Here is a 21,852-nt window from a genome sequence, read left to right as displayed (position 1 = left end):
ACAAGACATCAAATAAACACATTTCTTCTTCATATCATTGCACTCACCTTTAGTAGCATGCATATTTATATGATCCACATTGATCAAGATAAGAATGCTATTCTCCAAATATAAAAATGGTCAATGACAATTTAATCTCGTTTCTTAATTTTACGAGATGTCGAGCGTTCGAATTATATCAGACGGATTATATCAAAAGCAATCACTATGATGTGTTTCTATATAAATCCTGATTATTTGAGTAGATGCTTTAAGTGGGAACAAAAAGAGAAAAGGATGGAGAATATTATTAAGGGATGGAAGGATACATAAACGATCACAAGACCACAAAAAAATACAAGTACAACAAACAGAAAATTACAAACTTAATATTCTCACAAAGGAAGCATAATTTAATTCAAATTATCTACAATTCCATGGTTCAGCCCCTTCCAGCTCCATTTTTATAAAGAGGTAGAAACAGAGACAGAACTGATGCCACAAATACTTGATCATGTGCACAAACTAAAGCTTTTAGGCATTGCTCCTGAAAGAGCCAAGTGCCTTGATGGCGGCTGCTCTCAGAATGTACTGGTGGTAGAATGCAGCAATGGCTGCTCCAATGAAGGGCCCAACCCAGAAAATCCACTGAAAAATAATTAAAATATATTAATAACAAGTATATATACTATATGGATCGGTTAATGTAAAGATTTGAACAAGGCAATGATTTAAGATGAGCTACATACTTGATCATCCCAGGCCTTGTCTTTGTTGTAAATAACAGCAGCTCCGAAACTCCTGGCGGGGTTGATTCCAGTTCCGGTGATGGGAATCGTGGCGAGGTGAACCATGAACACAGCAAATCCGATGGGAAGGGGAGCCAGAACCTGAATTACCGCAAACAAATGTCAGATTCATAAACTTATTTAGAAAAATTACAAAAACTGTCAAAAAAAAAAAAAGGAAGGTAACATACAGGGACATGAGAATCTCTGGCATTTCTCTTGGGATCAGTAGCAGAGAAAACAGTGTAGACAAGAACAAAAGTACCAATAATTTCAGCACCCAAGCCAGTGCCCTTGTTGTAGCCATCAGCCAACTCATTAGCCCCACCACCATACCTATTGTAGTATGACTTCTGGAAAGCCTTTACTAAACCTACTCCACAAATTGCACCCAAACACTGAGCTACCATGTACATCACTGCTCTAATTAGAGACACTTTTCTTGCCAAGAACAATCCAAATGTTACTGCTGGGTTGATATGTCCTCCTGCAATTGTTTAAACATATTAATTTAATTTTAACTCATCAGCCCGTCTATAATTATAAACTTTTTAGTCGAACTGGTAACTTAACATGGTACGAATCTAATTCTTCTATCTATTTAAATTACTCAAAATATGCATCATACATGTACATGTACTTCTATAAATACCTAAAGGTGGTGAAGTTCTTAAATAAAATACTTAGCGCGTAATTTTTTTTAATTAACTTACCTAAAAACACGAGATTTAATAGGGTGAGACTCAAACGAGAACTATAAGATCACAGAAAGTGAAGAGTACTGACCAGAGATACCGGCGGTGCAGTAAACAAGAATGAAAATCATGCCACCAAAGGCCCATGCAATTCCAAGAAGTCCAACGCCACCACATTCATCAGTAGCAGACTGGCTCTTGTAGCCAATCACAGTCAACACAGTAATGTAAAGAAACAGTAAGGTGGCTATGAACTCAGCTATGAGAGCTCTGTAAAATGACCATTTGCCCAGGTCATCAATCCCAATAAAGTCTGCCGGCGGTGGGTCCTGGTAGTCCTTGCCGGAATACTCATGGGTGGCCTCTGCAACTTCTTCTTTTCCCATCTTCTATTTTTTGTCTGTGCTCAGAGAGAGAGAGAGAGAGAGAAAGAGTGGAGTGTGAGTGGATGAGCAGGAGAGGGTTAGTATTTAAGGGGAGAAAGAGAGGAGATTAATCATTATGTGTAAAACCCTACCTCATCTTTACTAATCATTTTCCATTTTTTATGGATTATCAATGTATTAGTGTATATTTTGTTAGTAATAAACATAATTAATTTGCCGCCCATAGTAATTAAAAGAAAGTAAAGCAATAGGATGGTCCCCCTACTGTACATATGCCAACGGCTCTTCTCCGATACTTTTTAAGTTTTAAGTTCTCAAAACTCTTACCTTTCTACTCCTATGAAACGAGCCGTTATGTAATTGTTATGAACTCCTGCATCAATAACAACGGATACTCCTGCGGTGTCGGTATCCTGAAATTTGCGAGATCCTAGCTAAAATTAGTTTTCAAGATTCTAAATTATATATGTTTTATATAATTCATATATCGAATTTTCTAGCATGTACTCATGCCATGTTCCGTGGGTGCACAAAAAACTCCACTAATAAGCTTCCTCTACCTAAATAAAAAGTAGTTACCTTTGTACATTTATCAATAAAAAGTTCAAAAATTTTAAAACCAGGATCCTAAAAATAGATCTTGTCTGTCTATGTTTATGAAATGTGTAAAAACTGATCACAGGTTACAACTACTGCACTTTCACCTAACTCAACTGCTAAAAGATCCAAGTTTATGTTGGTAAGAAATATTTGGCGTCCAGCTAGAGTTGGTATTGATAAGCAACTATGCAATGGTCCAGCCATACTGACCATGAACTATATGTCAAGTTTTTACCTGTTATATTTGTTGATTGAACACTGTAAAATGTAAATACATTCAACAATATGCATGCATATTTAAATGAGGTGCAATCAGAAAGTCCAAGAAGACTAAAATTTCAATTAACAAAGTCGTTAGATTATTAAAAAGGATTTGCACGTAACTGCTAATGCTTATCCTTTTAAAAGTTGAAAGACCTTGCGATTAATTAGGTCGGGAATTATAATTAAGACACGTATGAAAGTGGCTGAAAATCATTGTTGTCATAGTGTGGATAAGCAGAGCATTGACAGATAGGATCTGACACAGAAAGGGATTTGACAGATCAACTCACCAGACACTTACACCTCACAATAACTGTAAAGCAGAAAGATGAACATGGTTTTATTTGTACGCTCCTATATGCTGACAATCTGCACATTTTCATGTTTGCCTAAATGCTCATAAAGGCCTCTACATATATAGCCTTACACACAGACCTGCAATTTATTCATCGGATTTTCTGATATATGTTCATGAACACACGCTAATAACCGTTTTTTAATTTGACGGTACGTTTGTATCAATTCCAATCTCATTTACTCGAAAAAATGGTATGAACAATATTTTGAAGAAGCCGAATATTTTCCTAAATGGGAAGTTATTAAGGTTTGTATAAATGAAATGATTATAAATCATACTCTATAGAAGTGGGTTGCTATCGGAATGAACCGACCATCTTTAACAAAATGTCCACCGTCCAGCTGCTAACATCCTTTTCACCACATTTTTTATTTCCAAACCACAGAAATGTAGTGGAAACTAGTATTATTTTGATTATAATTACTCCACACATAATCAGTGACCTGTACATATTCATATATTATCACATCTTCATTAATTGGTTAATTAATTAAGGTCTTTGATGTTTACTCATGGTTAATGGAGTTTTAGTGGCTTAAGGATGCACCAGGTGTCATGTAATCAGCATGTCATTTTCTGTTGATAGCATTCTTAATCGCAGACGTTAGTTGCTTCGTTTATAATTATTGATACTTAAGGATAAGTTAATTTATACAAATCAGATTAAAAAAGTACAGTTCTAGGAGTCATGCGTACTTATGTGTTTTTTGCTGTAATAAATATGGTTATTTATCTTTTTTTCGTATATCTTATAATTTGATTATTGTAAATAATAACAGAATATATTATTGATATCGTGATTTTATAATATAATATTGAGAGGTCGTTAGTTCGGGAGTAATATGGTGTTGGAATGAGTAACCGTGGTATGGATTTGACTGTGCGATAAGTCTGACACAATTTTAAAATTAAAAATAATTCAGATTTACAGGAAGAAGTTTGGTGGATGTTTTTGAAAGAATTATTTTATTCATAAGTAATACTATATCATAGTCTTACTCATAAAATATGTAAATTAATACGAAGCACAAATATTTGCTTGAGCAGTTGAAATTGTAAACTCGAGGTCGACCCCTTTCGTAATCCATATCACGGCACCTTATGGGTAGAAAGTTTCGAAGCTTTATTTGAGTTGTTTCCTGCTAATTTTGTGTATCACCATTGAATGTTTGAACAAGTTTGGGCAAATTAGAATCGATGTTAATATTGACACTCCGATACGATGAGAGTTGCAGTTGAAATTATAACACAACTTAAGAGATATGAAGTACACTGTATAGAACTATGAGTATAATCAAATTTCAGGGAATTTTATGCAATTAACCTTTTTCTAAAGTAATATTATCCCTATTTACGTTTGTTTTTGTCATTTACTCTTTACATTCTTTCAAAATCTGGTGTTATTTTTTTTTTACCAATTTACCGATTATTGTCATTATGACTAAAAGTCTCCGATTTATCCAAAAAATCTCAAATAAATTCTGAATCGTTCTATGATATAACTACTCATTTTAAATAATCTTTACAACAAACAGGGATAAATCTTTATTGGCAAAAAAAGGGATAAATTTAACCGTGCAAAATTTTAAATAATTTGTTGGAAATTAAGAGCATGGTCTGACATTTCTAAAACGCAAAATGTAAAGATGGTGGCATAATGGAAGTACGATTACTCGACGAGGACACAAAGATTGCTAGCATATTGCAGCGTATTCACCATTGAAGAATAAATAATGGTATTTACATTACATATTACAGAGATGAACGAACTACAATATACACCTCATATCATGTAGGTCATTGTATACATAATGTAACCATATCACCTAAAAATCGAGCCGTGGTTCACAGACGAAGACATACATAGACAGGGAGCCATGAAAAGCTCCAGGTTAATCAATGAGCAAGTAATAAAACAATTTTAATACTTAATCTTGATCATTACCATCTTCATAATCCTCGTTTCTCTCCTCCCTGATTGTTGCCAATTTAGGCGTACAAGAGGGTTTCTGCGGCGAGATTATACGCGAAGGCGCTACCTCCATCCAAGGTTTAGCTTGCATGCCTTTCTTAAACACTGCCATTATGATGGTTATAAGAGATTAATTACTTTGAAGAATTCAAAGTTTTAATTAATCTCCCGTTCTCCTTGGTATGTGATGATGAGAAAGAGAGGTTGTGGATTGAGGATCCTCTGAAACCCAATGTGTATTTCAGATATTTGGTTTGAGAAGAGAGGTGAATGGCGATCACTTTGTGGTTTAGGGTTTATATAATTTTGCTAGGCTGAAATAAGGGAAATTATTGGCCATTGATATACTCAAAATTAGGAGGAAATTCAGGAGGGTGTCAGGGAAATACAAGATGAGACTTGAGAGTATGGAAGGTGGAATAGAAAAAACAAAGCGGCAATTGACAAAATGAAAACTAATATCCCAGCGGGTTCAAACCTCACTAACTCCCGGGTTCAAAACTCACTAGCTCCCGGACATAATATGGCCAATTCACCAAACACTTTATAGTGCAAATAAATGGGCATCTCCCTATATTTACTTTTTATGTGATACAGATATATGAAACTAAAAGGAAACTCAAAAAAAGATACAAAACACAATTAAAAAAACTACAGGACTTGTGACAGAAGACATCCATGAATGCATGTGTAACCAGCACGGACTAGGCCACCTCTCTCTCAATGGCGGACTGGTTGTCTGGGATGACAAGGGTACCATGAGAAGGGAAGATAGATGCCCAAGAACGAAGCAACAATCGTCACGAGGAATTGAGTGCAACTCCGGTTCTCTGGTTGGGGCAGAAGAGGCAAAGCCCATGTCAACATTCATTCTTTCCTGTAGCCTGCCAAATGCTTCAAAGACATGGTGTAGCTTGAACCAGCGATATTATAATTCATACAAACTAAATCCTCTATAAGTTTATAAATTATTAACCTTTCTAAATTTATAGATTTACAGATGCGCAGCTCGATTTGCATATTTTTCACAGAAAAAAAATATATAAAAACTCATACAATGTTTACAATAATCAATCCAAAAGCTACACACATATGAAGAGAACTACAATTTGCTTCCACCACCAACAAGTCCATATTGACCATTGTTCCTTAGTGCACATCACCTCAGCCACTTTCCCAGCTTGGCATCACGCCAGTGCTTCCACCAAACTATCAATCTCATCCCTAACCATATAGCCAATACTAAACTGCCCCTCATTTAACAATGATGCATCTGCATTAAACTTAATGTATGAAGCAGGCGCAGTCTAACTCTCTTTACCATCCCCTTCACCAGGGTCGCAACCTTTGTTACATGGACTCTTCGATTTTGGCCTAATACCCGTGTCCGCCGGAAATGACCTGGGTATGTGTACATGATCTGACTTGGATCTTTCATAGTAAAACCGGACACTTCATCTTGTAACAACCAAAGTAAAAAATGATATAAAAGGCTTACAACAACTTCTTCGTAAAGAGCAAGGTCTGTATACGACTTTTTCTATGTTATTCTTTGACTTTATGAGACGGGTATGATACATATAACGTGTACAAGTTTAATTGGTGGAAAACACTATACACACATACTTTTTAAGATGTGAAATGGAATTTGAATATATAAATTTTCCTTTATGTTAAGCTTATATTCCGATCCCCACACCTGTGTCAGATTTCGGACTCACATCCAAGAATCTTAATTTTCAGAAAAATAAGGATCCGACACTCAGATCCGCACCCGTGTCGGACAGCCGTACCCGAGCCCGGGTAACTTAGGTCGCAAAAGAGAAATATTACCTCTTCCCTCAGCCTTCATCCATTGGTTAAGAGTTGCGTTAGCAAATGCAACAAATCCTATACCTTCATCGTATGCTGCTGCCACACAAGCTTATTATGGGGTTTCCAAACACCCCCAACAAATCATAAACATTTGATTAAGGCTGGACGATTCAACTCCCTTTATCAACTCTTCCACCCCATCCCATACAAAGCCAAACTCCCTTCAACTACTCAAGTAAAACCTGTCAGCTCCCATCACTCCCACAAAATATTAATAGGAAACCAAGCAATGAAAACCAGTTTCAGCAAAAAAAAACTACAAACATAAGAAATCAATTCCACTTCCACTTCCACTTTGAATGCAAAATTAGCATAAGCAGGATAAGGACTTTTCAGAGTTTGTAAATGCTGGTAAGCAATTTGAACTGAATAGTGACCACTCTTCTCATAGACCCAATACCAGTAGTCTTCTGTGGATTACAAACAATGATGAATTCCGAAGATACAAGCCACATTACTGACTGAGAACAAATCAATCACTACCTCATAATCCCACACATTGCTTCCAACTTCTAAAACACTGTTTACCATAAATGTTCAAATTCAGGTCCGATAGGTTTTGGAATAGGAGTGCTCCTAACATCCACAGATCTTGAGTAATTAGAAGAGAATATTCGTTCCGAATTCTTCTTTACAGTCTGTCCTTGAGACTATGTTGCGAAACAATGATACTTCTCCAATTACAGTTAGGATTAGAGCCTATATCTGCAGAAAGAAAGTCACATGTCTAAAAAATTACAAAGTCTGGAACACTTTGCTAATCAACAACTCTAGCCCAACCAACAACCTTCATCCATGCTTCCCTAACATAGCTATATTAATATCCATCAAACTCGAATAATCTATACCACCAACATGTTTGTCTCTCGTCATACTATCTCAACTCATCCACTAAATTCCCCCGACACTCCTCTAACACAAGCAGATTTCACCAGGATTTGGACATCATTCTTTCCACCACATACCAAAATCCAATTGGTAAGAGAAAAACACTCATGGCACACGAAGGAAGCGTCATTACATTCAACAATATTTCCTTCACTGACCAAGAAAGGATTTTACTATCCCACCCCTGAAAATGAGTCCTCATTCACTCTTTCAAGAAACACAAAACTGCATTGTTATTTCACCCCATAGTAGTAGGCAGACCTAAATGAACTATGGAAAACTGCACTTTTATTTCATTAGAATTAATATCTTCAGCATATTCATTCACAAAATAAATAATAGACAAATAAACAGGATATTAGTATAACATATTTCTACTACAACAAATCCAGGCAAGACGTTAACGTGTAATAAAAACCATATAAAAATTACAAGAATGACCTTGCCGGTTGTTTTGTTTTCATAATAATTATATCCTAATTCTTTGATCAAGCAATAATATAGTTGTTCAAATTTCTTAAATAACAATTACGGAGGCGACGACAACATTTATATTTATAATTATATTAACATTTACAACTAATATAAGTGTAACATAAAGTAAATAAATATGTCAAGATTGTACCTCTTCCACCATTATTACTTATATTTTCATGAATTTATATTTTAACAAATTGCACATACAAATTCCAAACAATTTAATTTATCAACACACTACAATTACAATGTATCACCATATAGGCAAATTAGTGCGTTATTTGAATCATGCATAAATTATAAATTATTAAAACTAGAAAACCGTAAAAATTTAAAACCTACAAAACATATAACTAAAGATAATGTAATGTACACCTGTTATAGATATTTGATAGCACTTATTAAGAAATACTTATTTCCAAATATTCCAAAAATCATTCAAAACATTTCCACTACTGTAGAATTTTGGATCTTTCTTTTTATACTATTTTTTCTTTGTCATTCTACTAATTTGGACATTTTCGCTCTTTTCTTACTTCTTTTAGATATTTTTCTTTTCTTTTAGATAATTTTATGCAACATTAAGTATTTTTTTTTCTTTTTTTTTTTTGATAATTTTATACAATTAAGTATTAACTGAAAATAAAAGAAAAACAAAATATTGAATATTAAAAAGAAAGCTTATATGCCTATATGGAAAAATATATATATTGCAAATAGATAAAAATAATACCCGGCGCTTATTTTTATTAGTATCAAGTTTAAGTATAACTATTAAGGATTTATCATTAACTTTATATAAAAAAACAAATTGCCTACAAACTAAAAACCACCAGGTACACTCCCAATTTTACAATACCCACTCCATAATTTCTAACTGCACTCCACTGCATGACTTCATATTTTTTATTTTTTTCTGGGGGGCCCACCGTTGACAAGCAGGCCCAATGCTTAAGTGGCGGGTCTGCTGATGTGACAGTTGCCACACCAGCACTTTGCTGACGTGACAGTGACGTCATGCTGACGTGGCAGTCTGGGTTCCATAATTTTGCATATTCTAATTGCCTATTAGGAGCAATTAGGGTTAGCTCAAGGATTGGGATTGATGCTAATCGAAGCAATTAGGGTTCAAAGATTCAATTAGGAGCAATTAGTGTTCAAAGATTCAATTAGGATCAAAGATCCTAATCCCAATTAAACCCTAATTGATCCTAATTCAATTAAACCCTAATTGATCTGAATCTTTGAACCCTAATTGCTTCGATGAGCACCAATCCCAATCCTTGAGCGAACCCTAATTGCTCCTTCAGCGAGCAATGATATATGTGTGTGTGTGTGTGTGTGTGTGTGTGAAGTCCTAATCCAATACAAACCACTAAAATACAAATTAAATACAACCCAGTGTTTTTATGTAGAATGGGAAGGGTTTTGGGGTCGGGGATGGATCCCTAGATGGGCCTAGACGAGACCTATGTGGGACCTAGTAGGGTCGGGGTTGTGGCGTAGTGGGACCATGATAGGGCCTAGTTTTGGCTCTTAGGGCTGTCCCAAGCCTGTCCAAGGCCTGTCCGGAGCCTTTGCGAGGCTCTAGAGGTGAATTTAGTGACGGCGAGGGCGGGCCCTAAGTGGGTGATAACATATAAGGGTTGGGTAATGACATGTAGAGGGTGGGTGATGTCGTTTAAGGGTGGTTTCCCTTGGTTTGTATTTGAGCAATTACATATATACATACACATACATACATATACATACATACACACACACACACACACACACACACACATATATATATATAAAGTATAAAATTGTTTAAACAAAATGTGCAAAAATATATAAATTTAAAAGCATGCGTATTTATTCACTAAAATAGCTTATCTTAAATTTAGAGAAAAATTATATATACATGCATATTTGATTTAAAAATAATGCATAGTATGTTTATTAGAATGTATTGTACAATATTTTAATAAGTTACTATGATATTATATGGAAAAAACACAATAATTTAAACACATAAATTTAAACAATACCCATGTCATATTTCTTGATCGTAAAAGAGGGAAAATTTGTATTAATGTATTATTCTAAAGATAAAGCGTAGCATATTTATAAATATATATTGTACAATCATTTGATAAGTTAATATAGTGTTATACAAAAGCAAAGTTCATGTGAATAAATAAATTTAAGAATCATGAATATCGATTTTGAGTATTAGAATAAAGCATGTACACTACTTGCGTATATTTAGATTGATATTGTAGTTTGTACATAATGTTTGGAGACTAGGAGTCTACTTTTAGATAATAATGATTAAAATGAACACATAATTATTATACATATAATACAGATATGGCTTACGTCAGTGCATCGCAAACGAATATTTGATCGTTCAACTTTAACTACCGATTTCGGAAAACAAACACAGATTTAGAAAAATATAGATTCCCGTGAAAGGACGCGTCCTTTTTCTATTTTATATCACTACTCGCAAAAAGTGGAATAATTTTACTAAATTGTATTCCCACGAAAGGACGCGTCCTTTTTCTATTTTATATCACTACTCGCAAAAAGGCGGAATAATTTTACTAAATTGAGCACATAAGCCAAGAATATTTCATTATAAATAGAGTGCGGCTTGTGTATGGCATCCCAAAGAGAAAAAATACCCACAATATAGCTAGAGAGAAAAAATGTATTCAGGAATGAGGTCAACATCAGCCCTGTATCCAAGCCATCCTTCTCAACAAAAACAGGGCAGTGATAATGAGTCACAGCCAGGGTTTGGTGAACCCAACTATGAACAATTCAGTGGCCAACTTCACAGTGCCATGAAATCTACTTATTCAACCCCTTCAAGCTACCCGATGCACCAGAATCAAAATCATGGTTCTGGTATACAGCAGGGTTTAATAACGAATAATAGCTCCTTTTATCATTCAGTAAGGAACCCTAGCTATTCAGCCCCTCAAAGATATCTGATGCAGCAGAGTTCAATGACGAATATTGGGGCATACCCTAGTGCTTCAACCCCTGCTAGCTATCATGTGCCCCTGAACCAAAACTATGGGTTTGGTGTGCAGCAGAGTTCAATGACGAAAAATGGGCCCTTTAATCATTCAGGTATCATGTATCATCCTCTAAAAAAGTCCCCGACTTATCCGCTGTATCAACCTGCTGCAGCTCAAACTCAAGAGGTCTCGACTTACTCGCTGCGTCAACAAGATGTCTCGGCTTACTCGCTGCGTCAACAAGAGGTCTCGGCTTACTCGCTGCGTCAACCTGCGGATGCTCAGGTGCAAGAGGCCCCGGCTTACCTGGTGCGTCAACGTGCAGCAGCTCAAGTGCAAGAGGCCCCCTTGGCTTACCATGTGCATCAACGTGCAGCAGCTCAAGTGCAAGAGGCTCCCTCAGCTTACCTTCTGCATCAACATGCAGTAGCTCATGTGCCAGAGACCCCGACTTACCTGGTGGAACAACGTGCAGCAGCTCAGGAACAGCAGGTACAAGTGATGAGAAATGGAGAAGAAGAAGAAGAAGAAGAAGCAGAAGAAGAAGAAGAAGAAGAAGTTCTTGAAATCAGACTAGATACTCCAATTTTTCAAAGGGGAAAGCCACGCCTTAGATGGACCCCTGAGCTTCACGAACGTTTCATTCGCGCAGCCACAAAGCTCGGTGGTCTCTCTAGTAAGTTCCTAAACCCTTGTCTGATGTGCTCTAGCACGAGTTCACACACATGTACATATTAAATATTGTTTTGAAAGTTCTTTTTTGGTTGAAACTTGGAATCTATATATTTCTGTACTTGCACATATATATATTAGTTGTACTTTTGCATTGTAGTTAATTTAAATAAATGTTTAAAACTTCTATATTATGGTTTTAAAGTAAAATATTTATTTATAGGGTCATAAAGATAAATTATGAACCCATTCTTGTGATAGCGTTGTCTAAGGATATAGCTTTTAATATTTCTGTACGACTCACTAACTCACATTTGTAGAACCTACTATATGCCGAAGAATGTACATCTTTTTCATATTCTGTAGGACTCACTAATTCACAATTATAGGACCTACTATATGCTGAAGAATGTATATCCTTTTCATCTATAATCTACTAAGTAACAAATATTTCAATATACTTGCAGAAGCCACACCAAAGGCCATACTGAATAAAATGAATGTGAGGGGGTTAACGCTCGACCATTTGAAGAGCCACTTGCAGGTACATTTCTCTACTAGATATGCATATTTATACTAATATACTGGAAGTGTCTTAGAAAATACATATAAAAGAACTGCCTTTGATTAATATTCTCCCGCAGAAAACGAGATGCAGGAATGCTTTGGCTGAGCAAATCATCGGTCGGGGTAAGATGATTTTTCTTCAATTTCTATGACTAAAGTATAAATAAACAGAATAAGATTAGACACATTTTCACTTTGTTGCATAATACGACTGAATTACTACTCAATTATAAGCATAAATATCTGTATTGTTTTGTCAATTTGTTTGTAAATTACAATTGATTGTGTGATTTGTTATTGTAAATTTCTACAAAAGGTACTCTAGATGAGTAAACATGTTTTATATCCTCTAGTTCAGTAAGCATGTTTTAAACACTCTAGTTAAGTAAGCATGTTTTAACATAAACATGTGTTGTATACCTTAGCTATCAAACAATTTATTACTTACATAAGGGATTCAAATTAACGCAAATAGTTATGCTCTATTTACAGAAGATGCTGTGTCTTCAAGCAACCCGCCAATTAATTCAGACTTCGGAAACTATGGGAGCTTACTTAGGAGCTCAGAGGTATGCTTTCTTATTTCAAAATTTTAAGCTTTTGTCTTGCCAAAGTCTGTAACGAGGTGACCAAATAATAAATTGGTTCTTATGAATGCTTTATGCAGATTCCAAACTAGTAGCAGAATCTCAGGATCGCACTATTGCACTGGGCGAGGAGGATGGTGACATTGGGAATTCAAAGAACTTGATCGTCATTAGATAGCTTCATAGTTTATCTCAGACTTTTTAGTCATACAATTATGGTGTTTTAGTGGAAACTGTGTCGTGTCTCGGTTTATTTTGGTATTTGCAATTCATACAGTCGTTGCAAGACAATTTGGTTGAATTTTTTTTAGTAGTGAATTGTCTGAATCCTAGAGACAGAGTCTCATTACGCAAGTTTTATCTCCTTCTATAATAATACTATTATAAGTGGTGAAATATCTTGCAGATCTATCCTTATATGAGACAGTCATATTCATCCAAATCACCCTTCATACAAGCGATGATCAAATATGCACATCAGTGCAGGTGTATGTATACATACATGCACACATTTAAAGCCCCCGACAGGTTCAGCACTACCAAGTACCAGTATATTACATTAAACAATGATAATCTTTTTAGAAAGGGTCAGTTTGACCATGTATGTCAATATTAATATTCAGATGGGATGAGGATGGTACCATATTTTGATTGCTGCCTTCCTAGCAAAATACCACGCAGTAGCAACTCACAATGCAAGTGCAACCTCTAGTGAATTAAGTTTCTTCCACCATAGAGCAGTGTGCTTGCTTGATGCATATTAAACATGTCACCTGTAGTCCAGTAGGAACTAAGGTTACAAGGGGGAGACATAAAATATTTATGATATAAATTGTAAAGGAGTCCACCCAGAGGCCATTAAGCAAAATTACCAACCATAACATATGAAAGTTACAGAAATAAGAATAAAAGATTACCTCATAGAATCTAAAACACAACAAAATTAACCATGTTCACTACTAAAACATCATAATTCATATCATATCTATTCAATATCATCGAGCTTTACACTAACAATATCACAGGAAATGATACTATTCTATTATTTATACAATCTTACTATACAATTAAAAGTATATTTTTAATTGGCAAAATGAAGTATCACAAACTTGTGATTTGACTTTAGCGTAATTTTAAAAAATTAAAAAAAAAATGCTATTTTGCAAACAGCTCTGGAAGCTTTGTTTCAAAAAGGATTTTTTATCTATAACGTAATAATGACTTCACCCTTAAATTGCTAATTCTGTTTATATTATATTGTTGTTATTGTGAATATTCTTCTTTTTAAACAATCACATCCCAGTAATACCTCATCTAAGTATAAAGGTTAGCAAGAAGCTGGTCCAATAAAGTACTAACCAGATCACTAACGCTTATAGATATGAGACTTTATGTTTTTACAATTTACAATTTCATCACTAATCACTTGTTGCCATTGCTCGACTCCCCGCTAATACCTCATCTACGCTTGTATGAATCTACCTTAATCAACCTGCTTAATGTTTACTTTTGAGTTTTGACGTCCTCCACTCCTAAGTCATGCCCCTTAGTGCTAACTAACTGCTCGAGTTCTTTAGCTCTTTAAACAATAGTATTGACACTAACATAACAAAAATAAGACGGGAAATGAAACCCTTTGATAGGCATTTGAACTATTACTCATGGGTAGCTATTTAAAACATCAATTATGAAGAAGCAAGATACTTGAAACAATAATCTGTTTCCATTCAATTGTCGTGTTATAAGGTTTTGTGATCTCGATTGCCGAAAGAAATAATATCTACCATTTTTGCAGAAAGCAGAATCTCATGTCCCAAGGTGAGGACCATGCTAATTGTTTCAACTTTAAAGATTATCATATCAGATAATTTATATTATCTCAGACTTCTAGTAATAAACTTATCTCTCACAGTATTGCAGTAGGACCAGTTTTGTTTCTCGATTTATTTTGGCATTTGTTTTCACATAGTAACTGCAAGAATCTATTTACATGGTGATTTTACAAAAAGTCTCTCAACACAATTTTAGTCTCCTACGTTGTAAGGTATCTTGCAGGTTGAATATCCAAATATGAGTTATGGTCATTTTTACCTAATCACCCTTCACAAGTGAGTATTAAGAATGCGTACCAGGACAGGTGTGGGTGGGCGTGTGTGTGTGTAATTAGATTCATGCAAACATACATAAAGTTTCTCCTTTCTACATATTAAACCCTTAGACTGGTTGAACTCTACCAGGGTTAACTTAAACAGTAATAACTAGTTGGGAGAAAGGTCAATTTGAAAATACAATCGGCTGCATACTGGCTAACATTCAGTTGGGATGAAGAGAGTACCATAATTTGCTTGCCGTCTCCTTAGCTTAATAACACTTTGTAGCAACTTCTAATGCAAGTACAAGCTCCCTTGAATTATGCCTCTTCCACGATTGATGATTATTGTGCACCTATCACCTGTAATCATGTGCCGACTAGTCGACTACGGTTAAAGGGGGAAAGGATAATTATGACATGAGCTATAAAGTAGGGTCCATATACCATGAAGCAGAAATAGCAACCATAACAAATGAAGTAAGACCAATAACAATACAAATCTAGAAGAAGTAAAATTTTAGCATGTTCATCGATAAAAGAATCCTAGTAGGATAAAAAGCACATACTTGATTCGACAAAATAAATCTTAGTTACTTATTTATTCACAACTTTTTTCCATAGACCAATCATTCTTCATGCATCAAAAGATTTTGGGCTTTCATTTTTTGTTCATATCGGTTCCCTGTTATTTCATTACGCCCCCAAATCATCACGACCCTGAATAAGCTGCAATTTTATATTTCCAAAAGACGAAAAGAGATCGATCATGAGTATTCCCAAAACCCGCAAGTTTTAATCAAGTTGTTACTCCAAGATACCTTAAACGAATTTGTTTTCTACTCCATATTTCTAACTATACCTCTACCAAACTAAACAGGTTTATATGTTTCAAACTGCATACACTATCAAATTCCGTTAAGTCCGGAGTAATGTCAGAAATCCCAAATTGATTCCAACACAAGCACCCAATCATGTGACATATTTAAACTAATCCAGTACTTGTAACACTATTTTAACCTGGATTTTTCAACGCAAACATTCAAAAGAATCAGGATCAGCAACACAGATCATCATAATAATAATAATAAAGGATACATAGAAGAAGCGTATAATACCTGAGAGATGCAGTATCAAACAGAGTTGAGAAATTGAGTAACCAGGGAGATGGGGTGGGGGAGAGCAGAGAAGATGGTGCGGGGAATACATCACGAAATATTTCACATATTTTAACTAAAATTTAATTTAATATTTTATAAAAATTAATATATAATAAATTCTTCTTACTGAAATTGTATATGGAAATATTTCAAGAAAAATGTTGAATATTTCCAAAATTCTTAGCTTCGAAATTTCTTTTCAAGTTATAATTGATAATATATTATTAATTTTCACTTATAATAATAATAATAATAATAATAATAATGCATGTATATAAATTATCAAATTGAAATTAATATAAATATCATATTATTTTAGAAAAAAAGTTTGAGAATAACAAGAAAAACATATCAGGCTTCCGTTTCAAATTAGATGTCCACTTTAAAAAAATCACACAGTTTAAAAAAAGTGGATGTTTACAAATTAATTGCATTAAATGATTAAAATATGTGGAGTGTGATTGATCTAGGAAATATAAATAAGAGATATGTAGAGTATAATTGACTTTGGAAATATGATTTTGAATTGAAAGTTGAAGTGGACAATTAATTTGAAATAAAAAATTTTCTTAAAAGTGGACATATAAATTGAAACGGAGGGAGTATCAAGAATTCAAACAATATTAAAGCAAACAAATATACTTGGAACGTTGCTGGAAAAAATGTACTCCTTAAAACGTGGTGTGTAATATAAATGGAAGTATGGAACCATCAATCTTAATCTTAGTCTTGAACAGAAGAAATGTTAAGCAGGAGTTTACCCAACAAATCTGAACTGAGCTCCATTGAAACCATTTGCTTAAATGTCCTCACTTATTGCAACTCCAAGTCTTTGAAACAGGGCATTTGTGCTCACAGCCCGATAATCAAGCTGGGTCTTGAACATAACGTGCTACTCAATAACAATTTGTTGTCAATTTATTCTAAATGTTATGGACCTGAACATGCACGCCACCTGTTTGATGAAATGCCGCACAGAGATGTTGTGTCCTGGTCTGGGATGTTATCTGCTTACAGCAAGTGTAAGGATCATGAGGAGGCGCTTAGGTTGTTTGATTTTATGAGAGGGGATGGGCATTATCCGAATGAGTTTACGTTATCGAGTGTTCTAAGATCGTGTTCAAGTTTGGGAAGGTTTAGTCTTGGAAGTCAGTTGCAGAGTTATATGATTAAATATGGGTTTGATACAAATGGAATTTTAGCTAGTAGTTTGATTGATTTGTACTCTAAATGTGGTTTTGTAAAGGAAGCATATGAATTGTTTAAGAATGTTGATAATGCTGATACGCTTTTATGGACAACGATTATATCTGCGTATACACAAGCTCAAAACTGGAAAAGGGGGTTGCAACTCTACAGTGATATGATTCAAGTTGGGGTTGTTCCTAATGAATATACCTTTGTGAAGCTTCTTGGTGCATCAAGTTTTCTTGGTTTGTACTACGGGAAATTAGTTCATGCCCAAGTTATTGTATGGGGAGTAAAGACGGCTTTGGTTTTAAAGACTGCTCTTGTTGACATGTACTGTAAATGCGAAGAAATGGACAATGCGTTGAAGGTCTCGAAGCAAACACGTGAACGTGATGTTTTCTTGTGCACTGCTATTATATCTGGTTTCATCAGAAAGATGGATTTCACTAAAGCTTTTGCTGCCTTTACTGAAATGTTGTGTTCTGATATTGTACCAACTAACTACACATATTCTGGAATCCTGAATGCCTGTTCATCGATTCCAGGAATAGAACTGGGTGAGCAGATTCATGCACGGGTACTCATGGCTGGTCTTCAAAATGATGTCTCTGTTGGAAATGCACTTGTCGATATGTACATGAAATGTTCCTATACAGTGGAGAATGCTCTAGGAGTTTTTAAAGAAATATCTTCACCTAATGTCATATCTTGGACTTCGTTAGTTGCTGGTTTAGCTGAACATGGTTTTCAAGAAGAGTCTATGAAGGCATTTGAGGAGATGATATCCGCAGGGGTGCAACCTAATTCCTTCACGCTTTCCAGCATCCTCTGGATTTGTAGTAGTGTATATTCTCCTAGTCGGACAAGAGAACTTCACGGGTATATTATGAAGAAAAATGCAATCCAGGATTTAGTTGTGGGAAACGCTCTTGTAGATGCATACGCTGGATTAGGCATGGTGGATGATGCACACCGTGTCATTAAAATTATGGCCAAGAGAGATGTCATCACGTATACAGGTATAGCCACTAGGATCAATCAGATGGGATGTCATGGAACCGCTTTAAGCATTATTAGCCACATGCTTGCTGATAATATAAAGATGGATGGATATAGCCTCGCTACATTCTTATCTGCATCGGCAAGCTTAGGTGCAATGGAACCTGGAAAGCAGCTCCATTGTTCTTCTCTGAAATCTGGGTTGGACAGCTGGATTTCTGTTTCGAATGGCATAGTTGACTTGTATGGAAAATGTGGGTGCAAAGATGATGCAGTAAGAGCTTTTCAAGAGATAGATAAGCCTGATGTGGCTTCCTGGAACTGTTTGATGTTTGCTTTAGCATCAAATGGGCATATCTCGCCCAGCCTCACAGCTTTTGAAGATATGCTTTTAGCAGGGATCCGCCCAGATGCAATTACTTTGTTGCTACTTCTGTTTGCTTGTAGTCATGGTGGTTTGGTAGATCTCGGTTTGGATCATTTTCAGCATATGAAAGAAAGATATAATATTGAGCCACAATTAGATCACTATGTCTGTAAAGTTGATCTCCTCGGTCGTGCTGGCCGGCTAGCGGAAGCAGTGGGTGTTATTGAATCAATGCCTTTTCAGCCAAATGCATTAGTTTACAAAACGTTGTTAGGTGCCTGTAGACTACACGGGAACATACCTCTTGGAGAAGACATGGCCAGGCGAAGTCTTGAGCTTGAACCATCTGATCCCACAATATATGTGTTGCTTGCAAACATGTATGAAGATTTTGGACAGCCTGAATTAGGTGATAATACCCGCTGGCTAATGAAAGAGAACGGATTAAGGAAGAATCCTGGACAAAGCTGGACGGAAATACAGAACAAGATACATCTTTTCAGTGCAGGAGATAGAATGCATCCACAGATATATGAGATTCATGAGAAACTAGATCTCCTGTTAAGTGAGTTCAAAATCATGGGATATCCCTATGAAGCCAATAAAGCCTCAATGTACCACAGTGAGAAATTGGCTGTTATATTTGGACTTCTAAATGCCCCGTCAACTGCTCCAATACGCATCATTAAGAATATAAGGATTTGCAAAGATTGTCATGAATTTATGGTGAATTTGACATTATTGGTTCACAGGGAGATTATTGTCAGAGATGGAAACCGCTTTCATTGTTTTAAGAAGGGTGAGTGTTCATGCAGAGGCTTTTGGTGAAGCATGGGAGAAACAATAGCTGAGCCCATACGGTTGCCAAATTTGAGAATAAGCTGGAAAGAATGCTTCTGAAACAATCTCTGTATTACTCATGTCCTAAGAAATTTATGTAACAAATATTGTGAGACTCTGGAAACAAACCTGCTCCGATTAGAACACACATGAAGACCATATGGTTTCACCAGTAGAAAATTTTCAAGTTGCTGAATAACAGTCCTTGTACTTCGTAAAAAATCTATAGAAGGCAGAGTTGGAGGTTCGGCACAAATAGGATGCCGGATGTGCAAACTATAGTGCATGCTACAATGGTGTTGTATTCCTTTGTCTAGGCTATTCAGTCTTCATCTCATTTCCAGTTTCTTCTGACATGTCTCCAATCTATTCTGGTATTACTTGCTTTACCTTATTCCTTTAAATAATTTCCCCCTATATCTGAATAACTGGATTCTGGGTGCACTACTTACAATTTTGTTCGGTCTTAATATGTTTATGGTGTTTTAAATTATTCTCATTGCTAGTCTGAATCGATCTAGTGTCTACTTGTTGCAAGTTCACTTTGCCAAACGTACGGACGCCATTTTGTTTATGATTGTTTTGTTACTGGTATTAGCTTTATGTCTTTTTCTTTAGCTATTTCTTTGAACTATATTCTCTTCTAGTGAAATTCCCCATGGTCCTAGACATCTCAGTTTTTGGATAATGTTTGTTAAGCAAAAGAAATTGTGGGCGGCAGTATATGTCACTAGCTTCTGTTGATTAAGTTATTGTCAAAAATTATTCTCAGTTTGTTCAATAAAAAAGGTGGAAAGGAGTTTGTGTATCTGTTACTTGCTTCTCTTGCTTCATATGATCACAAAATGCAGCTTTAGTAATGACCAACTACAGAAGTTTATTCTTGTGTCTGTTACTAGCTTCTCTAAATTTTGATGGTTCCTAGCCATTAGTCTGTTACTATAGCCTCTATTCAACAATTTGTTGCTTGGAACTGCATATTTGACCAATTAAAGTCTGTTCCTCAGATATATCGTTAATAATAGTAATTGCACTTTCCATAAGACTGGTGATAGAAGATACTTTTTCTTTCATCCAGGGATTGCAACTGGTAGACAAGGAATACAGTATTATGTCCGAGATTAATATAAGAGAGACTCAAATTTCTGGTAGTAAAGATGTGTAACCTGATATATGTTCCTGATAATTAGGCCAAGTGATGTATCTAGAAGTTACATATGTACTGGTGATCTGTAATTCCGATTTGCTCTGTGATAAAGTAGTCTTGTTTTATTTCCTGACGTTTCAGTAAAGTATGTGTCCGTAATGTTTACTATAAGCAAAAAAATGCAAATACAGTATTAATGAAATACAAATGGTCGATATCCTAAAACACAAGTCACCTTGTTTTCTTTCCTCTTGATTCAGATACCACACAAGACATGCTTTCTTTGTAGCAAAATGTATCCTGGCCGCGAGAAGTGATTAGTTAACTTGCAATCTATTTACACGTGCAGGTCTTTTGCTAACCTAGCAGGCTGGCATGGTTATAAATTGGGTCCATGTGGTGCCTGTGTAATCTACGCTGCTGCCTCGTCGAACAATCAGCCCGATCTGTATGCACAAGCAACAAAGCTTCATATGTCAAAGCTGTAACATTGATAAAGATGCATTGACGAGCTCTTAGACATCCTGGTATAGTAGATTTTTATATATTTTTTTTATCAACAAGGTAATTGTGAAGCTAGGATAATGTTATACAGATCAAAATATAAACTTGTTGCAGAAGCTGCTAATTGTGAAAGCTGTGTACATAATTCTATCAATAAAAAATATCGTTAAAGGAATAAATTTTTGCAAACAGAATGGAAAAGTATCGAGATATGTTCGTTCCATCAAATTAAATATCGAGTAATTTTTATTGAATAAGATGCACACTTTTTATGTGAGCTTTGTCAGAGTTTGAACTAGTAGGGGACTGGCATGATGGTACTTGATGCTCTTTCCACTAATCAAGAATAAGAAACAAACAACTCCACGTAGAAATATTCAAATGTAACCCTCTCCAAACGTGGTCAGACCAAAACTAACAAGAGAATAATGCTCCC

General features: G+C 35.4%; 2 protein-coding genes and 1 long non-coding RNA gene across 5 annotated transcripts; 1 reads left to right on the top strand and 2 right to left on the bottom strand.

The window, feature by feature from the left end:
- Nucleotides 1-267: 267 nt before the first annotated feature.
- Nucleotides 268-2,022, bottom strand: LOC108223626 (aquaporin PIP2-1). The gene is made up of 4 exons (XM_017397966.2): nt 1,554-2,022; nt 959-1,254; nt 729-869; nt 268-627 (listed from the first exon to the last, which is right to left on the bottom strand). Exons 1-4 carry the CDS (start codon nt 1,846-1,848, stop codon nt 514-516), a joined length of 846 nt encoding a protein of 281 aa, XP_017253455.1. The 5' UTR covers nt 1,849-2,022; the 3' UTR covers nt 268-513.
- Nucleotides 2,023-4,789: 2,767 nt separating this feature from the next.
- Nucleotides 4,790-16,431, bottom strand: LOC108223473 (uncharacterized). 3 transcript variants are annotated; one of them, XR_001807267.2, is made up of 4 exons: nt 16,327-16,431; nt 15,455-15,596; nt 13,761-13,892; nt 4,790-6,443 (listed from the first exon to the last, which is right to left on the bottom strand). It is a non-coding gene; the product is annotated as an uncharacterized LOC108223473 (long non-coding RNA). The 3 variants fall into 3 exon arrangements; XR_010292027.1 differs by having other exon boundaries at nt 4,790-5,936; XR_010292026.1 differs by having other exon boundaries at nt 4,790-5,926.
- A 570-nt stretch (nt 16,432-17,001) lies between these two features.
- On the top strand, nt 17,002-21,613 carry LOC108220658 (pentatricopeptide repeat-containing protein At5g52850, chloroplastic). Its single transcript, XM_017394481.2, has 2 exons — nt 17,002-20,139; nt 21,262-21,613. Exon 1 carries the CDS (start codon nt 17,111-17,113, stop codon nt 19,751-19,753), a length of 2,643 nt encoding a protein of 880 aa, XP_017249970.1. The 5' UTR covers nt 17,002-17,110; the 3' UTR covers nt 19,754-20,139; nt 21,262-21,613.
- The last annotated feature ends 239 nt before the right edge of the window (nt 21,614-21,852 follow it).

This window comes from Daucus carota, chromosome 5 (genome assembly GCF_001625215.2).
Source record: "Daucus carota subsp. sativus chromosome 5, DH1 v3.0, whole genome shotgun sequence".
NCBI lineage: Eukaryota > Viridiplantae > Streptophyta > Magnoliopsida > Apiales > Apiaceae > Daucus > Daucus carota.
Note: the sequence above shows the minus strand (reverse complement) of the source record. Positions and strands in the feature narration are given on the sequence as shown.